Source organism: Caenorhabditis briggsae (genome assembly GCF_000004555.2).
Source record: "Caenorhabditis briggsae complete genome, chrIV, whole genome shotgun sequence".
In the NCBI taxonomy this organism is placed as follows: domain Eukaryota; kingdom Metazoa; phylum Nematoda; class Chromadorea; order Rhabditida; family Rhabditidae; genus Caenorhabditis; species Caenorhabditis briggsae.
Window position 1 is genome coordinate 15,151,517 of NC_013487.2, and position 22,968 is coordinate 15,174,484.

General features: G+C 35.2%; 6 protein-coding genes across 6 annotated transcripts; 2 read left to right on the forward strand and 4 right to left on the reverse strand.

Moving 5' to 3' along the window:
- Positions 1 to 159: 159 nt before the first annotated feature.
- CBG21080 lies at positions 160 to 3,460 on the reverse strand (the record flags this gene model as incomplete). Its single annotated transcript, XM_045236250.1, has 4 exons — positions 160 to 330; positions 2,244 to 2,452; positions 2,502 to 2,575; positions 3,234 to 3,460. The coding sequence occupies 4 exons, from the start codon at positions 3,458 to 3,460 to the stop codon at positions 160 to 162; spliced, it is 681 nt and encodes a 226-aa protein (XP_045097199.1).
- Positions 3,461 to 3,879: 419 nt separating this feature from the next.
- CBG21079 lies at positions 3,880 to 7,762 on the reverse strand (the record flags this gene model as incomplete). Its single annotated transcript, XM_045236252.1, has 7 exons — positions 3,880 to 3,999; positions 4,313 to 4,387; positions 5,524 to 5,754; positions 6,277 to 6,591; positions 6,702 to 6,784; positions 6,906 to 7,020; positions 7,613 to 7,762. The coding sequence occupies 7 exons, from the start codon at positions 7,760 to 7,762 to the stop codon at positions 3,880 to 3,882; spliced, it is 1,089 nt and encodes a 362-aa protein (XP_045097200.1).
- Positions 7,763 to 15,159: 7,397 nt separating this feature from the next.
- Positions 15,160 to 16,172, reverse strand: CBG26504 (the record flags this gene model as incomplete). The annotated part of the gene is made up of 2 exons (XM_045236253.1): positions 15,160 to 15,834; positions 16,008 to 16,172. The coding sequence occupies 2 exons, from the start codon at positions 16,170 to 16,172 to the stop codon at positions 15,160 to 15,162; spliced, it is 840 nt and encodes a 279-aa protein (XP_045100375.1).
- Positions 16,173 to 17,731: 1,559 nt separating this feature from the next.
- On the forward strand, positions 17,732 to 18,254 carry CBG21077 (the record flags this gene model as incomplete). Its single annotated transcript, XM_002634702.1, has 3 exons — positions 17,732 to 17,841; positions 17,969 to 18,087; positions 18,142 to 18,254. 3 exons carry the CDS (start codon positions 17,732 to 17,734, stop codon positions 18,252 to 18,254), a joined length of 342 nt encoding a protein of 113 aa, XP_002634748.1.
- Positions 18,255 to 19,218: 964 nt separating this feature from the next.
- CBG21076 lies at positions 19,219 to 20,083 on the forward strand (the record flags this gene model as incomplete). The annotated part of the gene is given in 4 exon segments (XM_002634701.1): positions 19,219 to 19,225; positions 19,710 to 19,779; positions 19,830 to 19,879; positions 19,881 to 20,083. Coding segments are annotated over 4 exon segments (330 nt in total).
- Positions 20,084 to 20,754: 671 nt separating this feature from the next.
- CBG21075 lies at positions 20,755 to 22,941 on the reverse strand (the record flags this gene model as incomplete). The annotated part of the gene is made up of 4 exons (XM_045236254.1): positions 20,755 to 20,838; positions 21,008 to 21,247; positions 21,301 to 21,469; positions 22,844 to 22,941. 4 exons carry the CDS (start codon positions 22,939 to 22,941, stop codon positions 20,755 to 20,757), a joined length of 591 nt encoding a protein of 196 aa, XP_045097201.1.
- Positions 22,942 to 22,968: the final 27 nt, after the last annotated feature.

The window sequence follows — 22,968 nt, forward strand, 5'->3', positions numbered from 1 at the left end:
GCGCTTACTTTTAAGGCGCATATCTTAAAAACTACAGTAACTATAAAAAAACGTTCAACTAAGAAAATGTGTGCAATTTCATGATGAGCAATTTTGTAGTTGAGATTTTTTTTAATGTTTGCTAGCTTTCAAGATAATTTGAAAAAACTGTTTATTAAATCAAAATTCGACTTTTGACAGAGAAATAAAAGCGATTCCAAGTAAAGTGACACCGATTCCAATGTATAATTGGATAATATCTTTTTTGCCTTGAATTTCTTTGAATAGAAAAATTGCCCATAAGCTGACAATGATTCCAGGCGCTTTGGAGAGGATTGGGTAGGCGATTACCTGAAACAAATGTTTTAAAACTTTCAAAAATTCTAAAATTCTAAAATTCTAAAATTCTAAAATTCTAAAATTCTAAAATTCTAAAATTCTAAAATTCTAAAATTCTAAAATTCTAAAATTCTAAAATTCAAAAATTCTGAAATTCTGAAATTCAGAAATTCAAAAATTCAAAAATTCAAAAATTCTAAAATTCTAAAATTCTAAAATTCTAAAATTCTAAAATTCTAAAATTCTAAAATTCTAAAATTCTAAAATTCTAAAATTCTAAAATTCTAGAATTCTAAAATTCTAAAATTCTAAAATTCTAAAATTCTAAAATTCTAAAATTCTAAAATTCTAAAATTCTAAAATTCTAAAATTCTAAAATTCTAAAATTCTAGAATTGTAAAATTCTAAATTCTGAAATTCTAAAATTCTGAAATTCTAAAATTCTGAAATTCTAAAATTCTAAAATTTTAAAATTCTAAAATTCTAAAATTCTAAAATTCTAAAATTCTAAAATTTTAAAATTCTAAAATTCTAAAATTCTAAAATTCTAAAATTCTAAAATTCTAAAATTCTAAAATTCTAAAATTCTAAAATTCTAAAGTTCTAAAATTCTAAAATTCGAAAATTCTAAAATTCTAAAATTCCAAAAAATTTAAAAATCCTAAAATTCTAAAATTCTAAAATTCTAAAATTCTAAAATTCTAGAATTCTAAAATTCTAAAATTCTAAAATTCTAAAATTCTAAAATTCTAAAAATTCCAAAAGTTTTAAAATTCTAAAATTCTGAAATTCTAAAATTCTAAAATTCTAAAATTCTAAAATTCAAGAAAATCGACAAAGCTTAGAACTATGAGTTCTAGGCTCAAAATAGTCCAAAATTCACTATTTTCGTGTCAGAATTAGTCACAAAATTCAAAAATCAAAGTCCCAACCTGATCCAAATGTTGATTAGCCATGAAAAACGTGGTCACAGCAATTCCATACAAAATTCCGGACACTATAGATGGCATCGATAGTTCAGCATTGACCAGTGGTGTATTCTTTTTAACACATGCATAAATGAAAAAGATTACTGTAGATGTGACAAATGATCCAAGACAGTAAGACAGGATATAGGCACGAACGTCTTGGGCGGATCCCGGTTCATTGGCAATTATGTAGTTAATTGGAGTCAGAAAATTGCCATATAGGAATCCAACGAAAATAGTGAGGAAGAGACATCTGGAAATATCTCAACAACTAGACGAGCTAGCAAAATTTTTCCAACTACAAAATTGCTCAGCATAAAATTTTACGCATTTTTGTAGTAGACAACTTTCCACTAGCTACTGTAGTTTTCAAGATATGTACCTTGAAAGTTGCACGCGCCACCGCGCCCACGTGTGAGGGACAGGATAGACGCAGAGAAGCGAGAGTGTCTGCGTCTCTTCTGGAAAACTTTAAAGGCACATGACTCGGTTTATTTTTGACCTAGAAATATGAAATCTAGATTGTAATTTCGGGATCTTCTTGGCGATATAAAATTCGAGCAAAATTCGAATTTTCAAAAAAATCAAAAACTTCTGAAATTATTTTTCATCGTGTTGTTTATCATTTGAGAGTTGGGAAATTTTTCTTTCAAAGTATTTTACTTTCATGTTCCTAGGTACGAAATGAAGTGAGTTATGCACCTTTAAAGTTTGAGAAGAGAGACGCAGACACTCTCGCTTCTCTGCGTCTCTTCACGCCTCTCGCTGTGGAGCTAGCAGTCGACAACTTTAAAGGCACATATCTCAAAAACTACAATAGTTATCAAAAAGTTCTCAACTGCAAAAAAGTATAAAATTTTATGCTGAGCAATTTTATAATTGTCTATTTTTGTCTAGCTCTTTTAGTTTTCCACATAAATCCCCTCAAACTTACAGTATCCGTTTTCCCATTGAAACCTCTTTAGTTACCAATGAATCCTTATTATAATCCTCTTCTAAACTCCATGGAGCTGGACGAACTTTTGATGGGACATGCTTAATTGGGGCGTAGATGGCACCGCCCACACATACAGTAACCACACCCAAAATATTCAACCAGTCGGATTTTGGATATTGATGGGGGTTGGCAAATAGGCCGAAACGTGTGACAGCCCAACCGACGACACCTGGGATAATTAAATAAGAAATTTTGATTTGAAAGATTTGAAAACTTACAAGTTACAGTATTCCACAATAAATACCCAATTGCCAGTCCTATCCCATCCATGATGAGACAGTTAGAGAGTTCCCTGAAGAGTCAAACTTTAAAGGCGCATATCTCAAAAACTACAGTAGCTATAAAAATGTTGTTAACTAAAAAATTGCTCAGCTTAGAATTTTACACATTTTTGCAGTTGACAACTTTTTGATAGTTACTGCAGTTTTTGAGATATGCGCCCTTAAACATCGCCCGGCTCTCCTGCCGTATGCGCGACGAAGAAAGCGAGAGACGCAGTGAAGCGAGAGCAATCTCGTCGTCTGCGTCTCTCTAGGCAAACTTTAAAGGCTCATAACTCGCTTTGCTTTTGACCTAGACACTTGAAAACTAGATGGTTAGATAGAGAATTTTGTGTTCTTTTGAATGGTATAAAATCTTAAAAAATTCTAAATTTAAAAAATTTCAAAAGTTGCTTCAATTTTACAAACTTTTCACATTGATTACAACTGTTGTGTTTATTCAAATCCTCATTAGATTTCCTCTCAAAATAACTAACTTCCGTTTTTCTGAGCCGAAAATGAAGCAAGTTATGCGCCTTTAACGTCTGTTATGCGCCTTTAGCGTCTCGCCCCTCAAACATTAAAGGTGCATAACTCGCTTCATTTTTGACTTAGAAATCTGAAAATTGCAGCATTAGATAGAGAATTAAATGTTCTTTCGAATGATATATAATTCATATGCCTTCAAACCTACCAATTGAATAAAACATCCCACTCAGCATGGCTATGGGATGTATTGGTGCTGGTGTAGTAGTCAGAGCTACAATAACCCCAACCAAAAGTTGTCCCAGGGACTGGACCCATTGAAAATACAAACCATCTCCTTTATGAAACCATTGTAAAGGGACATAGGTGGATCCAAAGGTAATTGCAGAGACCACAGCACACACAATACCCAGGTATGTGTCTTTTTCCATTTTTTTGTTTGAAAAATTCGAAAATTCAAAAATTGGAAAAAAATTTATTGGAATTCAAAAAAGTATCTGACTGGTCGTTTGAGGAGTAAAATGGACAGTTTGAGAACAGAGAAATTTATATACAGTCGGGGAAAAATTTGAAATTCAAAAATTTTCAGATGATGACTTTTTTTTTGGAAAGGGGAACAGATAGAAAATACGAAAGGATTATGTTGAAAACGTATAGAAAAAGTTTAGAAATTTGAAAAAGTGCTGAAAATTTTGGGAAAATAGATTTTAGGAAGTTTTGGAAACATTTTTTTTTTGAAAATTTTTGATTTTTTTTACTTTGTAATCAGGAACAAAACACTAGTTAATAGACTGATAAACTGATAACTGACAAACAAGATCATTTTCAATTTTTTTCAAAAATTGAAAGTTCAAATTTCCGGGCGATTCTCATGGTATTCAATGATATCCTGATAGATTCCTTTGACTTTTGCGATGAAGGATCCCAAGATGACCGGTTTGGCAGGGATGTCTGGCATTGATGTCACTTTCTGGAAATTTCAGAATTTTTTGAGAAATTTTTAAATTTTTAAAAATTATCCACAAATAGGCTGGAACGAGCTTCTATCATATACCGTAAAACCTGTAGTAGAAGGGCCAGCCCTTCTATTGTTCCAAGGTAGCTCTGGAGGGTCTTTCTATTACAGGGGCCCTTTAATTAGAGGGAGCCCTTCTATTTTTCCAAGCCCCTCTCGGACGACCCTTCTCTTCTAATACATGTTTTACGGTAAAAATATTTAAAAAAAGGCAGAAATTATCAATAGAACAAATTTCCATTTTCGAAAAAATTTGTTTTTGAATTACCTCCAAAATGGCGGTGAGCGCTGGAAGAAGATAAGCGGAGACACGGGGATAGGCCAAGTCGTAGGTGATTTTGAGCTGAAAATATTAGTGCTGGAAATTTTGAAAATCGAAAAATTGTATTTCTTCGGATTACTGTAGTTTTCTTTTCGAGTTATCACAAATCACAAATCATAAAAAAATGGTGATCTGTGATATGTGTTATTTCAACCTTTTCCGATTTTTTTCTCTAAAAAATGAGAAAAATCAAAAAATCAGGAAAAAAAACTTTTTTGAACTAGAACTTTGAAATTTAATCTGTGAAATATTGTGCAATTTTTTACAATTTTTTGAAATCAACAATTTTTTAAAATGCGACATTTTTCCAAATCGATCACTGATCCGAATTTCAGAATTTCAGAACTCAATATTCAGAACTCATCGATTCCGGAATTTTTCAACACTTCTGAAATTCTGATTTTCAGATTTTCAGAATTTCAGAATTTTGGGATTCCAAAATTTCTGAATTTTTGATTTTCTGAATTTCTGAATTTTTGATTTTCTGAATTTCAGAATTTCAGAATTTCTGAATTTCTGAATTTCTGAATTTCTGAATTTCTGAATTTCTGAATTTCTGAATTTCTGAATTTCTGAATTTCTGAATTTCTGAATTTCTGAATTTCTGAATTTCTGAATTTCTGAATTTCTGAATTTCTGAATTTCTGAATTTCTGAATTTCTGAATTTCTGAATTTCTGAATTTCTGAATTTCTGAATTTCTGAATTTCTGAATTTCTGAATTTCTGAATTTCTGAATTTCTGAATTTCTGAATTTCTGAATTTCTGAATTTCTGAATTTCTGAATTTCTGAATTTCTGAATTTCTGAATTTCTGAATTTCTGAATTTCTGAATTTCTGAATTTCTGAATTTCTGAATTTCTGAATTTCTGAATTTTAGATGTTTTGAATTTTGGATGCTTTGAATTTCAGAAAATCGGAACATTCTAAAAATCCCACTGACCTGCTTCAAATCAAATGGCACTTCCTTATTCTCCTCTTTACAGTATTTCTCCAGGAATTCGAAGTAAATTTCCAAATATTTTTCCTTGTTTTTATGACGGTCTTCTGGAGTCAAGCAGGTGTTGAAAACTCTTGCCAAGTCGGTGGCAGCCAATCCAAAATGGATCATCTGCAAAATGTCGAAAATTCCAAAAATTCCAAAATTCCATAAATTGCCTGGAAATCAATCAATTTCTTGAAATCCCCCTCCTCGTCCCACATGATATTAGCCGACCACAAATCTCCATGGACCAAAACTTTTTTCATTCCTAATTTATTGGGAATACGATCCAATTGATCCGCACAAATCATGTCTGGAAGCGTTTTCGCGAATTTTTCCGTCAACTTTTGCATTTCCTCATCCGGAAAATGAGCCATTAGAGTGTTGTTGAGCTGGAGGAACCAATCCTAAAAATTTACATTTTTTGGTTAAAACAAAATTGAACAATTGGACAAAATTGGGCTGGAAATGTGGTTCGAAATATGTCGAAAGTCATGAAAACAGTTTGAAAACGCATATCTCGAATACTAAACACGCTAGAACAAAATTGTCAACTACAAAATTACTCATCATAAAATTTCACACATTTTTGTAGTTTTCAACTTTTTTCCAGCTACTCTAGTTTTTGAGATATACGTCTTTAAAGTTGGGCGATCCTCTTGAGAAGGAGCGGCGCTCCTCCCCCTTGTCGGCCGCAAGGAGACGCAGAGAAGCGAGAGTGTCTGCGTCTCTCTCCTGAAACTTTAAAGGCGCATAACTCGCTTTGTTTTTGAGCTAGAAAGACAAAAAAAACCAGTTAGAAAGGAAATTTTGCAAGCTTTCGAATGATATAACATATATAAAAATTTTTCAGAAAAATGTTTATTTTGAAAATTTAAAATTTTTAATTTTTTTCAAAATTTTCAAATTTCCCGCCAAACCAAACCAACCCTAAATGTCTGATAGAGTCCATAGAGTCCTTGATGGGGTGCCTTTTTTCTCTCATTCTCATCCATATCGATAAATTCAACTTGTAATTTTGCCAAATTCTCCAAAACTTGAATCATTTGAGAATCGGAAAAATTTTCCAGAGGAGACAAAGTTTTGACATTTTCCACTAGCTCAATTGCAATACACCCTTTTGTGTAGTCTCCGGTTTCTGGCATAATTTGAATTTCGCGCCCAAAATAGTATTTGGGGAGAATGGAAAGGGGGCGGAGTTTCGATTGAATGTAGTTGTAGAAAAAGATTTCGGAGTTGTGGCACTGAAAAAATGATAATTGAATGAGGCTACAGTAATCCTACAGTAATCCCAAATTCAGAAATTCAGAAATTCCAAATTACTGTAGCTCTACAGTATCCTGCGTCAACTAACCGGTGGCAAAAACTTGATAAACTCATCGGAAATGTCAGCAGCAATTTTTGGAGTCAACTTTGTAGCCTGCGCTTCGAGAGCCTCTGAAATTTCAAAAAATTCTGTTTTGAAATGACTGAAAATGGCTGAAAATGCCCAAAGTTTTGATTTTGAAATTTCAAAATCGGACAAAAATGACCCCCCCCCCCAAAATTCAGAACTCACGGAGCAAGGCAACTGGAGATCCAATTTTGAGCGCAAATCTCTTTGGATACGGTAATTTTTCCCCAGCTTCCACAGTCCAGTCCACGTCAGCAATGCCCAGAAGCGATTGGAGGCCCTGGAATCGAAATTTTTGAATTTCAAATTTATCTCAAAAACTAAAAAAGCTAAAAAAAAGTTGTCAACTACAAAATTGCTTAGCATAAAATTTTACACATTTTTGCAGTTGACAACTTTTTCCTAGCTGTTGTAGTTTTTGAGATATGCGCCTTTAAAGTGGGCGCGCCCTTTAATTGTCTATGACAGTGCGGAGACGCAGAGAAGCGAGAATGCCTGCGTCTCTCTCCTTAAACTTTAAAGGCGCATAACTCCCTTTGTTTTTGAGCTAGAAAAACAATAAATAAATAGATAGAATGGGAAATAACACTAGCTTTCGGATAATATTTAAAAAATTGGAGAAATTTTTTTAAAAAAATCTGAAAAATTCGAAAGTTTCTAATGGTTTCATGCTTATTGCCTTGAATTTTGCTTGAATTTATGAAAAACCATATGTTCGGGTTAATTATCAACTTGAAGCAACACAATAAAGACGCAGAGAAACGAAAGCATCTCGTTGTCTGCGTCTAACCCATTCCTCACTAGCTACTGTAATTTTCGAGATACGCGTCTTTACAGTAATGAAGGAAGCAAAGTCGGAGAAATGGACTTACCACTCCCTCTGCCAGTGGTTTAATCGATTTCTCATCTCCAATTTTCAAATTGATATCCTTTTTGGCACATTCTCTAGCAATTTTCTCCACATCCTCCCATTGAAGTGTTGTTCCGAGGAGTCCATGCGACAATTCAGCGTTTTTCACCATTTTTGGAATCGCAGCGCGTCTGAAAAGTAGATTTTATGAATCGAAAAAATAAATCAAAGGGAGATCCTATATCATTCTAAAGCCAATGAAAATTTCTTTAAAACAGAACAAATGTTATGTTTCTGAAACAAAAATGAAGCGAGTTATGCGCCTTTAAAGTTTGAGAAGAGAGGGAGGGAGACTCAGACAATCTGCGTCCCCGCGTAAAATTCAAAGGCGCATATCTCTAAAACTAGTAAGGCTATTTAAAAGTTGTCAACGAACAAAATGTGTAAAATTCAATTCTAAACATTTTCACAGTTTACAACTTCTTTCTAGCTACAGTAGTTTTAGAGTTATGCGTCTTTAAACTTTCAGGCCACAAGAACGACATTTCTCTTGTACTACCATGGCTCCTTTTATACTAATGATTTTTGGTTGAAGCAAAAAAAGTTAAGAAAAAATTCTTATCAGTGATTTTATGTCTCCGGTTTTTATGTCCTGGTCAAGGAAAAAAATTGATCAACATACATAAAAATGATAAAAAAATGAGCCTTTTCAAAATGAGAATTTTCTAGCCGACGGCTAGAAAATTTGATGTTTTTTTTCAGTTTTGATAATTTTTTTAAGTTGAAGCTAATTTTCAATTTCAGACTAAACACTCTCAAACGTAGTATGAAAACGTGCGGATGGCAAGAAAGTTGATACATGTTGGAAAAATCTAAATATCTCTAAAGCTAAAAATTCTAGGAGAAAAACGGCAACTACAAAATTGCTCAGCATAAAATTTAAAAGATTTTTGTAGTTGACAACTTTTTTCTAGCTACGTAGTTGTTGAGTTATACGTCTTTGAAGATGGCGCGCCTTCTTGGGCGAGAGGAGAGAGGGGGGGGGGGGACGCAGAGAAGCGAGAGTGGTCTCGTTGTCTGCGTCTCTCCTCTCAAACATTAAAGGCGCATAACTCTCTTTATTTTTGACATAGAACACTGAAAAGTAGATAGATTCGAAGTAAATTTTATTAGCTTTCGGGTGATATAAAATATTGAGGAGGAGAGAAAGACGCAGAGAAGCGAGAATGGTCTCGTTGTCTGCGTCTCTCCTCTCAAACTTTAAAAACGCATAACTCGCTTCATTTCAGCCATAAACAAATGAAAATGAGATACTTTTGAAGAAAACTTTTTCAGCTTTTGAATGATATACAGTAATCTATAAATTTTTTTTTTAATTTTAAAATTTTGAACTAAAGAAAAAATTCTAGCCACCTCTCCGGGTAGACGAAAAATTGATGTCTTTTTTCTTATCAGTATATTTTTATACACACATGTACACATGACATTTTGGTTTCCTGTTTGAAATTTGGCAAAAAAATTATGTCACTTTTGGAATTAGATAAAAGTTTAAAATTTGGAAATTTTGAAAATTTTTCAAAAATATATGTTTTTCGAAACTTTCACAGAATTTATAAACTTTCAAATAAAGTGAAAGTACACAAAGTCCGATTTGTTTGGTTTACTCTGTTTTAATAGTTCACGATTTCTAAAAAAGTTGGGTCAACACATTTTTTTTGAATTCCACACGTACCTGATATTGGTCTCCGTCATGAAGTTTCGATACATTTTTATCTGGAATTCTCGGAATTTGGAATCACCGGAAAATTGAAAATTCGAAAAAAAATCTGAAAACATCAGATAATTTTTTTTTTCGTAAAATTCACAAAAATCGAAAATTAAAGGATTGTGGTGGAAAATGTACAGGAAAAGTCCAGAAATTTGAAAAGTGCTGAAAAATTAGGAAAATTGAGAAATTGAGAAATTCAGAAATTCAGAAATTCAGAAATTCAGAAATTCAAAAATTCAGAAATTCAGAAATTCAGAAATTCAGAAATTCAGAAATTCAGAAATTCAGAATTTCAGAAATTCAGAAATTCAGAAATTCAGAAATTCAGAAATTCAGAAATTCAGAAATTCAGAAATTCAGAAATTCAGAAATTCAGAAATTCAGAAATTCAGAAAATCAAAAATTCAGAAAATCAAAAATTCGGAAATTTTGGAATCCCAAAATTCTGAAAATCAGAAATTCAGAAATTCAGAAATTCAGAAATTCAGAAATTCAGAAATTCAGAAATTCAGAAATTCAGAAATTCAGAAATTCAGAAATTCAGAAATTCAGAAATTCGGAAATTCAGAAATTCAGAAATTCAGAAATTCAGAAAATCAAAAATTCAGAAAATCAAAAATTCGGAAATTTTGGAATCCCAAAATTTTGAAAATCAGAAATTCAGAAATTCAAAAATTCAGAAATTCAGAAATTCAGAAATTCAGAAATTCAGAAATTCAGAAATTCAGAAATTCAGAAATTCAGAAATTCAGAAATTCAGAAATTCAGAAATTCAGAAATTCAGAAATTCAGAAATTCAGAAATTCAGAAATTCAGAAATTCAGAAATTCAGAAATTCAGAAATTCAGAAATTCAGAAATTCAGAACTTCAGAAATTCGGAAATTCAGAAATTCAGAAATTCAGAAAAAAAACCAAGAATTCCAAAAAATCGTATAGTTAGCAAACTTCTGATAACCAAAAACTTTTAAAAGCATTTGAAGTGTGAAATCCAAAATTTTCGAAATTCGACGAGAGATTGAAAAACTAAGAAGAGACGCAGAGAAACGAGTGATTATTATGCTTCATTCCACCCACTAATTAGTACCTTTGAGAGCTGAAAAGTTTTCGGAGAAGAAGAAAGTGGAAAACAACTATTGGATGTACTTTGTACCCCTTTAACAAATTTTTAATCCGAAATACTACAAATAAAATTCTAAAATTCTAAAATTCTAAAATTCTAAAAATCCACAGAAAAACAAGTTTGTGTTTATCCTGTTGACCGGTATATCTTGAAATCGAAGAAACCACTCAATTTTGTTTTTGATTGAATCAATGAAAATGTTCTGGCATTTTTGGTGGAAAACTCAGAGGACTATCGAAAAACGAAACTTTATTGAAGTCCAAAAAAAAGTTCATACATAATAATTATTTTGAAAGATTGAAAATGACAACAGCAGCTTCTTCATCAACATAATCGACACTGATTTCAGCACTAATCCCACGAACATTTCTGATTATGGACTTGTTTGCTCCTCCTTCCTTTGTTTCTGTTGATTTTAATCCTTTCAGCAAGACAGTTTGGGATGATCTCCGTGGGCAAATAAATGGACAAATCCTTCAACCTTGGATTGGATCCCTTTATCCACAATTTGAAAAAACGGTTCAAATCATTAATGGACATTTCTGAAATTTGTATTGACTGTTTTCAAGAAAAAACGAAAAAAGAAAGATATTTTTTGAAATTTGAACATTATTTATTTTAAAAATTAATAATGATTATGATTTGATTAAATATGTAGAAACAAATCCAATTGTCTTAGTGTGTATCTTGAATCATTGTAAGCCTAATCATCGATAAATGACATTTTCCAAGTGCTCCGATGATTCATAGCAATTGCAATCATCCAAAAAATGACAAATGTAGAGCAATAGTAGCTGCAAATTGCTATTTTTTAACTTTAAAGAACTTTGAAGCGATATATCTCGGTTACTGTAACAGATATCAAAAACAAATCAACTGACAAAATGTTTATCATAATATCAATAACATTTTATCTGTTAACAGCTTTATTATATCTTTAATAGGAACCGAGATAAATCAGTTCAAAGTTGAAGAAGCTAACCGCTAAGTTGGCACTTTAAGACAATTTATCTCGGTTACTGTAAGAGATATCAAAAATTGGTCAACTGATTAAATACTTATATTTTTATTAGTAACATTTTATTATGTGACAAATTTTTGAAATCTTTCACAGAATTCAAGATAAATTGGTTCAAAGTCACATGTCTCACGGTATCTTATGAAGTATCTCAGCCTAGAGAACCAAACAAATTGCTCATTTCTGAATTTTGAGTCAAATTTGGCACACAACACACCCAAAATTTGAATTTGCATTCAAAAATTAGTCTAGAAACCATGAAAAGCGGCTCATGACCTAACTTTCCCAATGGTGGCCTAGAAATTTCAAAAACTCGGCCTCCTTGGTTTCTGAAGAAGATTTCAATGGCGAATTCGAATTTTTGGGTTTCAAAAGTCACAAATGACTAGAAAAGTCTAATTTTTGGGTTTTCAAAATTAGCCTCACCTTTTTTAAAGCAACACATAAATAGTAGAATATTCAGAAAAATAGAAAATACACTTCAAAAGGTCCAAATTCAGTATCGGACCATTTTGAAGCGTTTTGAAGGGGTTTTAGGCCGGTGGAAAATCAATAACCAGCCATTTGGGAGGGAGTAGAAGAATAGAATGAAAAGAAATGGGAAACGAGGGGTCGATGGAGACACTCCGCCCCCTTTCTACTTGCGAGGAGACAAGGAGACATCGAGATAGTGTTCCAAGGAGAGAGACGCAGACATTGCCAATTACTCTATCTCTGGAGACGACGGTCGTGTTGACCCCCCGCTGTGTGTGTGTCAGCAAGCAATGTAACAGAATGTATTAAAGGTGGGGGGACATGAAAAAAATAATGTTCTCGAAATTCCGTTCAAAGATGCCCCTCGAGGAGTTGAACTTGTGAGGGTGAGGATTGAGGGTGCGGCGCCGCTACCGACTGAGCTACACGGGCAAAGAGAAAGCGGTCGCCCGTTTGCATACATAAAGGCGAGGACGACAGCTGTACGCAGAGTGACATTAAGCGTTGTACATCGTCACGGTAGAATGCATACTCTAGCTACAAAAAAACTACGAAAAATCTTCTGTCCCCCCACCTTTAACCAGTCAGTTGGGAGGGGAGCAGAGTAGAAGAGAACACCCTCTTAACACCCCACACTATTTCACTGCTCCGTCGCCTGCTTGCTCCCTTTCCCCTCAAAAATAGTTCACAAAATTGAGAGAGTGCTAGGGGGAGAAATGGCAGGAGTGGTCAACGATTTTCTCTCCTCTTTATTTGTATATTCCACTCTCCCTACCAAACGGCTGGTCCCTGATGTTCCACCGCCCTCCCCTAACGCTTCAAAATGGTCCGGTAACTGAATCGGGACCTTTTGAAGTGTATTTTCTATATTTTTCTGAATATTTCTATATGTTTTTCCTGTTTTAGTCAAGTTGAAAAAAGTGAGCTAATTTATTTTTTTTTTTTAATTCTTGAAATCCCTGAAAATCTAATTTTTCCGCATTAACTAGTCATTTTTCGTTTTTGAATTACAAAAACTCAGTTTCTTCTAGTGAAATCGATCATTTTGAAGTTTAAAAATGTGAAAATTCAAGTTCCTCATCAAAAACTACCCTAGAAATGAAAAAAAAAACAGAAAAATTCATAATGGCCGAGTTCTTGAATTTTCTAGGCCACCAGTTGGAAAACTAGGCCGCGAACCGTTTTCGAAGACTTCTAGGATAATTTTTCGCAAAAATCTAGATTTTTCGGAACTTTTGAAATATGGAAAATTTTTGAACTTTTCAAGTTCCAGATCATTTGAAAATTTTCAAATTTTGAATTGACTTTTTTTAAAGGTGGGGGGACATGAAAAAAATAATGTTCTCGAAATTCCGTTCAAAGATGCCCCTCGAGGAGTTGAACTCGACAAGCATTTGTCTGACAGCGTCTTAAAGCACAAAAATTCGAGCTGAAAATCCAAAATTCTTTTTCAGAACGAGCCCCAAATCGATCTTCGTGAATTTGATGGGAATGCCTGTAATGCCGATTCAATCATTTTGAGGACTAATATGCTAAATTGGTTTTGGAACTGGTCAATGAGGATTTTTGTCCCAACGAACTGAATATGGATAGGCTGATATTCTTGTATTATTCAATTTTTTTCATCTAAAAAAATTTAAAAAAACATTTGCTGCTGATTTTGGAGTTACTAGTCAAATCTAGCACAAAATAACACAAAAATTCAAATTACACATAAAAAACTAGCATAGAAACCATGAAAAAACAGTGGCCTAACATTCCAAGTGGTGGCCTAGAAAATCCAAAAACTCGGCCACCATGAGATTTTCCGCTTTTTCTCGGTTTTCGGAGTAGTTTTTGATTAGAAAATCGAGTTTTTGCATTTCCAAATCTAAAAATGATCAATTGAAGCAAAATTCCAAGTTTTGTCCTTTTAAACTACAGTATCCAGCCGCCTCTGTTCGAAAAGATGTGTAAATGCTGGTTTTTGAGTTTCTTGTCAAATTAAGAGCAAAACAAACGCCCAATTCAAGTTTTCCATAAAAAACTAGCCTAGAAATGGTCAAATACGGCCCATGGCCTAACTTTCCAAATGGTGGCCTAGAAAATCCTAAAAACTCGGCCACCATGGAATTTTTCGTTTTTTCTTGGTTTTTGGGGTAGTTTTTGATAGGGAATTCGAATTTTTGTGCTTTAAGACGCTGTCAGACAAATGCTTGTCGTGAAATATAGATTTAGAATTTTCAATTTTGGCTCCAAAAGTACACTGTGACACTTTTAAAGGCGCATGAATCTCATATTTCTAGAATTATGAGGTTATAAGCTTCAAAATGAGCTCAAACACGACATAGTTCCGTCAATTTCGATTTTCAGCCAAAACACGCGACGCACGACCGCGACGCGTCCGAAAATTGAAAAGTTATCGAATCTAGTCGTGTTTAAGCTCATTTTGAAGCACTAAACCTGCGAAGTTTAGATGTGTACAACAAAATTAGAAACACGCGCATTGTGAGCTTCAAAATGAGCGCAAACACAACTTAAATCCGTCAATTTTAATTTTTGACTAAAACACGCGACGCGAAGCGTCTGAATTTTGAAAATCGCCAAATCATGGCGTGTTTGGGCTCATTTTGAAGCTTTAAAACTGGAAAATTTAGTTTATACAGTAAAACTAGAAACACGCGCATTGTGCGCTTCAAAATGAGCCCAAACACAACTTAAATCCGTCAATTTTGATTTTTGACTAAAACACGCGACGCACGACCGCGACGTGTCCGAAACTTGAAGCCCGCTTTTAGTGATTTTCGGCTCTTTTTGAAGTGTTTTGATTGCTGATTGTTTGTTTTCCTGTTCTATGGCCTAACTTTCCAAATGGTGGCCTAGCCCATTCTCAGATAGTTCGGAAAACCTTTCTGAGCCATAAACAAAGTTTATCCATTGCTCGAAAAAGTTTGAAAGTGCTAATAATAATTTTACTGTCGCTTAAAAATGTTTATTCGTTGCTTGAAAAAGTTAGAGAAGGTCTTAGAAAAGTTTTTTTGATACTTAAAAAGGTTTATTCGTTGCTTAAAAAAGTTGTTTTACTGCTAAAAAGGTTGTATCGTTTCTACTAAAACAAGACGTTGATGATCTCGAATACGTTCACAAACGGCAGCTGCTTCTCTGAAATTATTTTTAATTGAAAATCGGTTTTAATAAAATACAATAACTCACTCAATGTCCATCTTAGGACAGTCCGTGTCACAGGCTCTTGCTCTTGTGTAATATGTTATCAAATCTCTTGTATATCCACCATCATTGTCATCGTTCATTTCGGTAATTATTTGAGGTCCATAAATTTCCGCAATCATTTCATCGATGTCAGCATCTCCCGTGTTTCCAAGTGACACTTCCATTTGACGAGGTGGTGGAGCGATTTCAGGTGTTTCTTCTTCTTCATCAACTTCCATATATTCTTCCTCATTTCTCACTTTCTCCACATTTGTCTCCCCAACAGTCCTTGGTGCATCGTATCCCATAAACTCGCGCCAGATGTCCTCGTAAGCAATTCGAATGCGATCATATGTTTTTCCATCTTTGACATCTTGATCGTAAATATGGATAGGAATTCGGCACAATCTTCTCTTCTGCATCTCCTTGTTGCTCATTTCCTTTGGTCCACAAACATTGACTTCCAGTTGACTTTTGATTTGAGTTTGGGCGGTATTGATTTCTCCGTGGATAAAGTTTTGAATGGCTCGGACAGATGACATCATTTCGGTGAAGTTAGCGTCTTTTCTTGAATCGAACGTGTAGCTTTCCGTATTCTTGGCTTCTCTCACTGCTCTAGCTCTTTTGAGCTTCATCTTGATGGAGGATGATTTCGTCCAAAATGTTCCATTAGCCTGCAAATTAAAAGTTAGTTAGTTTGAGAACAAAAACGAAGGGGATGATGTTTAAATAATGCTTCAAAAAAAAAATGTTTTTTCAAAATTTGGATAAAATGATACCTTTTGAACTGAATGCCATTTTCGGTGGCAAAATCAGCTGGAACTTGCTCTTGTTCAATTCCGCTCACATGTGCGCACTTTGAATATGCTGCAGCAAACGTAACCAGCTGACCGATTCCTGAGCCGACGTCGATGAAAGTATCGGAATGGACTGAAACTGCTCGCAGAATTTCCACATTTTGTCGGATCGATGTAGAACCTACGAGAAGCTTTGAACATCGGGATGTGGGCATTTGAAGGATCTTTGATCGTAGACAAATCAAAGTAGAAGAATATTCAGAAAAATATAGGAAATTCACTTCAAAAGGTCTAGATTCAGTTACCGGACCATTTTGAAACGTTAGGAGGGGGCAAGAGAGTAGAATGGAATGATGAAGATCTCTGGAATAGGCCTCCTTATATAGGGGCTACCAGGTGAGGCACCTTGGTAAGCTCCGCCCCCTGGTCCCTCTTCACATCGTCCGATCCTCTTCACCCTGTCGTATCTGAGACAGACAATAGGAAATTGGGCAGTAGACTTTTAGGGCAAGGTGAAGATGGGACAGTACACCAGGAAACTAATTGGGTCATAAATCTAGTTGGTCGAGGGGATTACTGTAAAAAAATTTCGGACAAAAATGAACAATGATTTTTGAGTTTTGTGAAAGATTACTGTAGAAAAAGATCTTAAAGGTGGTGTGTGGTGAAACATTTTTTTTGCTTTATTTTGTGCAGAATTCCATGTAGATCCCCATAAAAACAAAGAGAAAATTCAAAAAAAAAAGCCTTCATTGAGAAAAACGGCATCGAAAAGTCAAAGTGGGATCCGGTGGCCTAGCGGAGAGGTGTGAATTTTCTAGGCCAATTGCCGGTAAAAGCGCGCGAAATTCGAATTTTTATCGATTTTTAGTGTTTTCTCTGATGTTTTCAAAAGAATTCAAAATGTTTTTGTTAATTTCCTCCCAGGTGTATGAAAAAACCTGACAAAAATCGATAAAAATTCGAATTTCGCGCGCTTTTACCGGCAGTTGGCCTAGAAAACTCACACCTGGCCGCTAGGCCACCGGTTCCCACTTTGACTTTTCGATGCCGTTTTTCTCAATGAAGGAATTTTTTTTTTGAATTTTTTCTTTATTTTTATGAGGATTTACATGAATTTCTGCACAAAATAAAGCAATAAAATGTTTCACCACACACCACCTTTAATTGCTCTTTTATTGCTCATACAGAATGACGTCATTTTCATCTTGTCGTATATTCTAAAAATCCCAAAAATCATACTTTTCCAGTCACTTGTGATTTCTGAAACGTAGAAATTTGAATTCCCCATCAAAAACTACCCCAAAAACCATAAAAAAACAGAAATTCCCCTGGTGGCCGAGTTTTGGAATTTTCTAGGCCACCATTTGCAAAATTAGGCCATGAGCCGTTTTTTGTGGTTTCTAAGCTAGTTTTTTGCGGGAAATTTGAATTTTGTATTTGTTATGTGCTAAATTTGACTGGAACCCTGAGTTTTTTGTTTAAATTTCTAGACATTAAAAATGTTTGTTTTCTAAAAAATATGAAAATTCGAAGTTCCTGAAAACGTGGTACAAAATGCTTAAATTAGCCTGAAAATTTCAGAGAATACTAAACAAAAATAGAGCTTCAATTTTGTAGTTGACAACTTTATTGGAAAAATTTATTTGTACAAAAAAAGTACGGTAAGCAGTCTAATAGAACGCCACTTGAATAGTCAAATTTGAGCCCCATGTATCTCATTTTCTGTGAAAGATATCAAAAAGTGGTCAACTGATAAAATGTTGCTGATATCATGATAAACATTTTATCAGTTGACAACTTTTCAATATCTTTTGAAGGAAGTGAGATGTGTAGGCTCAAAGTGGACGGTGCGGGTAGCGTTCTATTTGTATTTGGATCGTTGTAAGCTTCATTTGGAATTTTGAGCAAAATTCAGAACAAAATAGTATTTTCTGTCTTTTAGAGTAGTTTTTGTTGATAAATTCGAATTTTGTGGTCAGAATTCTTCAAAATCAATATAATTTTTCAGATCCGTGTCTATGTTAAAGGGTACCATCATTGATTGTTTGGGACCAGAGCGTTCAGCCGCCGTGGCATCAAGAGGAAAATGGTGTGGATGTCTATCAGGAACGAGCCATGGAAATCATGGTAAGTTTTTAAATTTTTTTTCAAAGACTCGTTTCAAATATCGTGATCTTCCAGGCTTCCCGCAATGGTGCTGTTCCAATCAAAAGAAGTGTATTGAATCCCGAGTACAGCCCAGACATGATGTACAATATCGAGTTGGGGATCATTCAGTTACCTCCTCTTCCTAATCGAATACTGTATTTTTATATAAAGTTTTGGATATAAATTCTTTTTTGAAATGTAAATTTGTATTTGTCTCGTTGTAAGCGTCACAATGATCCCAAACACGGGTTTGTAGATTCTGAAAGAGTACTGTAAAAAAAAGTTGCTAGGACAGAGAACGTCCCACCCCCCCCCCCCCTCTTAACCTTGTCGTATCTAGCAGACAATTCATGGGGTATGGGGTCCACCAAATGACCTTTAACACTCTCTCATTTTTGTGTACTATTTCGGAGGAACATACAGCTAGCAACAACAGGGGGTCAATGAAAGAGTATGAGGTGTGAAGAGGTTTCCCTCTCACTCTCTTGCTGTAAACTTTCTAATCTCCTACTGTCTGTCCCAGATACTATAAGGTAAAGAGTATCGGACGACGTGAAAAGACTCCTTGCCTCCTAGAAAAGTGCGAAAAGGGGGCGGAGCTTGTCAAGGTGTCCCCCTGGTTGTCCCCCCCCCCCCCGACCTCAGGAGAAACGAGCCATCTGGGGAGTATGATAGAAAAAAGAGACACCAATGACCCGCCAGATACGAGTGACGTCATCCTATACGAACAATAATAGGGCAACCAATTCCTTTTTCTACAGTAATCCTTTAATATCTGAAAAGCCCAAAACCAGTCAAATCGCTCATTTTTTGTCGGAAATTTTTCTACAGTAATCTCCTCGACCCACTCATTTTATGACCCAATTAACCTCCAAGTGTGTATCTGTTAAGATTCCATCTTCACCCTGTCCTACGGTAGACTTTCTAATCTCCCACTGTTTATCCCAGATACTATAAGGTAAAGAGTATCGGACGACGTGAAGAGACTCCTTGCCTCCTAGAAAAGTGCGAAAAGGGGGCGGAGCTTGTCAAGGGGTCCCCCTGGTTGTCCCCTATATAAGGAGTCCTATTCCGCAGATCTTCATTATTCTATAGTACTCCCCCTCCCAAATGACCGGTTATTGATTTTCCATCGGCCTAACCCCCTCAAAACGCTTCAAAATGGTCCGGTAACTGAATCTGGACCTTTTGAAGTGTGATCTCTATTTTTCTGAATATTTCTAGTATTCCTAGCTTCAAGTTTAAGAAGGTGAGCTTATAATCAAAATCCGACTTTCTGAGTCATAAATCATCTTTGAAACACAAAAATTCAAATTCCCCAACAAAAACTACCCCAGAAACCCAGAGAAAACTGAAAAATCCAAGGTGGCCGAGTTTTTGAATTTTCTAGGCCACCATTTGGAAAGTTAGGCCATGAGCCTTTTCAAGTGGTTTCTAGGATAATTTTTCGCGGGAAATTCAAATTTTTTAGTAATTTTGGTGTATCGTGTCATTTTGGCAATGAACTTGAATAGTGGCTTAAATTTGCCAACGTTGGCCAAAATGTGCCCAAATTGCCCAATACTCCCAATTTGCATAGAAATATGTAAAAAGTTTTGCAGGAAACCATGGCGAATGTTCCCTACATTCTTCATACAAAGCGGATCCAGCTAAAATTGTCAGAGTGAAAAAGTAAGTTCCTTCGAATCAAAAAATTGAAAAAAAAACTTATTTAATTCTAGATGTGACAATGAGGATTGTGATTGCAGTACAAATTCTTGTGACAATTATAGTATGTCCAAAGTCGTGTGCTCTGAAAAAGGCTGGATGTAAAAACCAAGTCTTCGAAGAATACCGACAACTACGAGGCAAACGCTTTTTTGCCAAATCCTCTGAAGACAAAGGAACTGGACAAAATGAGTTCATCATTCCTTACAACGGAGAAATCATCATTTCTATTCCTGAGCTTCAAATTCGAATACAAGGAAAATGGTGAAACCCATACGTACCCGTTCAAAACTGGTCGTAGGTTTTACATCGATCCTACAAAATGTGGAAACTCCGTTCGATTTGCCAATCATAGTTGTGAGCCAAACATGATTGCGAAGAAATGGATGGTCAACAATCGAAAGGAAGGACCAAAAACAGGCGTCGAGAGAGAGGGGGGGATGACACCACAGACACGCGGAAGATACAGTACCTACCGAGCAATAGGTATCGAAGAGCTATCGTTGCGCAATTAAAGATTCCGATGGACTACGTCTTCTTGCTGCTGTAGCCTTCATTTACACGGGTATCGACAGGTGTCCTATCAGAGCATCAGTGTTGCTATGAAAAACCTTCATACGAATCCAAGTCCGTTTTTTCCACCTTCTCGCTGCATTGTTTGAAGTATGGAAGATCAGCTGGGAAATGAGAACAAAAAAATTAAAAATGACCGAACAATTTTGACTTTTATAGGAATCCAGACAGTGATGCCATGTAAACGCGGTCCCAGACAATTGACGTTGAAGTCTGGGAAGGTAGACCACTAGAAATATCAATACACAAATACGATGGAAGCTACAGAAAACTCCACCTCGCTAGTGCATTTGATCTATTTTTCCGCAAAGAAAACATAAATCATAGGAATGGACTTTGAAACTTTTATTTCTGATTAAAAATAGATTAGATTCTGTTAGTTTCTTGTTCGAGTTGTTTCAGCAAAAAAGATGAAATGAACTCCTTGATTCTGTCCTTCGAGATGAACCACTGCAAAAAGAAACTTGTACGGAAAAAACAGTTTTTTCTTTGAGTTCAACTATAATGTTTTGACGCCCATAATTTGGCTTCTAGACGTGAATTACAAAGTCTGAATTGTTTTAAAAAGCTGTAGTGTTTTCATATATCAACCCATTTCTTTATTTCTGGCCCAACTTACCTTATCGCCTTCTTCCAACTCGCTCATCTCTTCCAACTCGCTTATTTTAGCGTTGATTTCATTCATAACTCCTTCCTCTCCTTCCAAAAATTCGTATCCAACTTCACGGAGCATATGGTACTTGTAGTCTATGTAAAATTGTCTCAAAGGAACTGAGTTCTCTCTGCATTCGGATTTCACGCGCTGTGCCCAATTGATTGTTCCGCCCACGAAGATGTCTAATTCGATCATTTCCAGTTTCTAAAAAATTTATTTTATTGCTTTTTTCCAAAAATATTTAAGCAAAATGTTACCGTGTGAAAACTTTTGGGGAGTGTGGCAATTCGCATTGCTTGTTTCTGGAAGTCTTTCAGCTTGTGGACGTCGGCCAGGTTGGCCACCCCACGAGCCAACTTGGCGACTCTTGGGAAAGTTCGAGTTTCGACAATACTTATTTCGTTATCCACCGGTTCGATTTTGATTCTGAAAAATTGAAATGAAATACATTTTAAAATTGTTTTTTCCCCAAAAACTGTAAATTCTTTTCTGAAATTTCAAAGTGAGCAGAGCCTAGTCGTGTTTAGGCTCATTTTGAAGCTCTCAACAAGATGCATCTAACGAAGATGTTCAGAATGCTAGTGATTCGAATATTTCCAAACTTTATATAATTCCAAAAATTCTGAGAGTTTGGTAGTTTTGAAAATGGGAAATCTGAAACGTTGAGAATAATAAGACTGTTTTCAAGCAAAAAAAATGTATTCAAAGAAAAAAATGTCTGATTTAGGCTTGAAATGTGTACTCACCTTTTTTCGAACTTGAAAGATCAGCAAAAATAGGGAAGCGGAATACTCAGAAAAATAAAAAGTACACTTCAAAAGGTCCAGATTCAGTTACCGGACCATTTTGAAGCGTGAGGAGAGGGGATAGAGGGAGTAGAATGGAATAATTAAGATCTCTGGAATAGGACTCCTTATATAGCAGAAAACCAGGTGGGTCATTGACAAGCCCCGCCCACTTTTCGAATTTCCCAACTAGGAGTCTCTTCACGTCGTCCAATCCTCTTTACCTTGTCGTATCTGAGACAGGCATCAGGAGAATTTGATAGGACAAGGTGAAGAAACCATAAGAGGAGACCCCATTGAATCTTCCGCAAAAAGTTAGGTGATAGAGTATTGGAGAAGGAGAGAGTGGCAGACAGTAGGTAGACGCCTGTTTAGATTTGTTTTACAAATCTAGATCTGTTTTACACTTTCCCGAATTTTCGAAAAAATTGGACACTTGATAGCCGAGTTCTAGACCTCTGAAAATAGCCAAAATGACCTGGTGTTTCTGATTGATAGGTACTGTAACTCGGCTCAAAATTGGAACTTTAAATTGCATCAAAAACTAAAATGTAGATCTTGAGAAGATCTACAAAATGATATCTACCTTGGCAAGATTCTAAAACCCACTTTTGAACGACACAACGTTAAACTTGGAAGTTCGAAAATACAACTTTTTAAAATTAAAAATCAAATTTACCTCAAACTAATGTTCAAATCACTAAGTTTCTACATTTTTATTAAATTCAACTTGTTGAGCGCTACAAAATGAGCCTAAACGCGACTAGGCTCCGCCCTTTTGGCGCGTANTGTAAGAGTCTCTTCCAAAAAAGAAATCGTCGGACGGTTGTCTCGAATCCCACCAATTACTAAGGATCAACTACATTGTGGACATCAATTGGAATTCGGAGAGGTTGCGACTTGCCAGAAAAGAAATGAAGACTCGAATACGGTAGTTCAACCAAATACGGTAACTCGCAGTTCTAAAAATTTGAGAAAAGTGGTTTTTCAGAGACTCGCTGATGGACACACTTACGTGCTCCCGCCACCACCAAAAGCAGGTGATCGTGTTGTGCCATCCGGAAAAATGGTAAAATGCATCTGCACAATAGGCCTCTTCGCTCTTCTATTCATGTTTTTGAATAAACGTTTTTGCTTGAA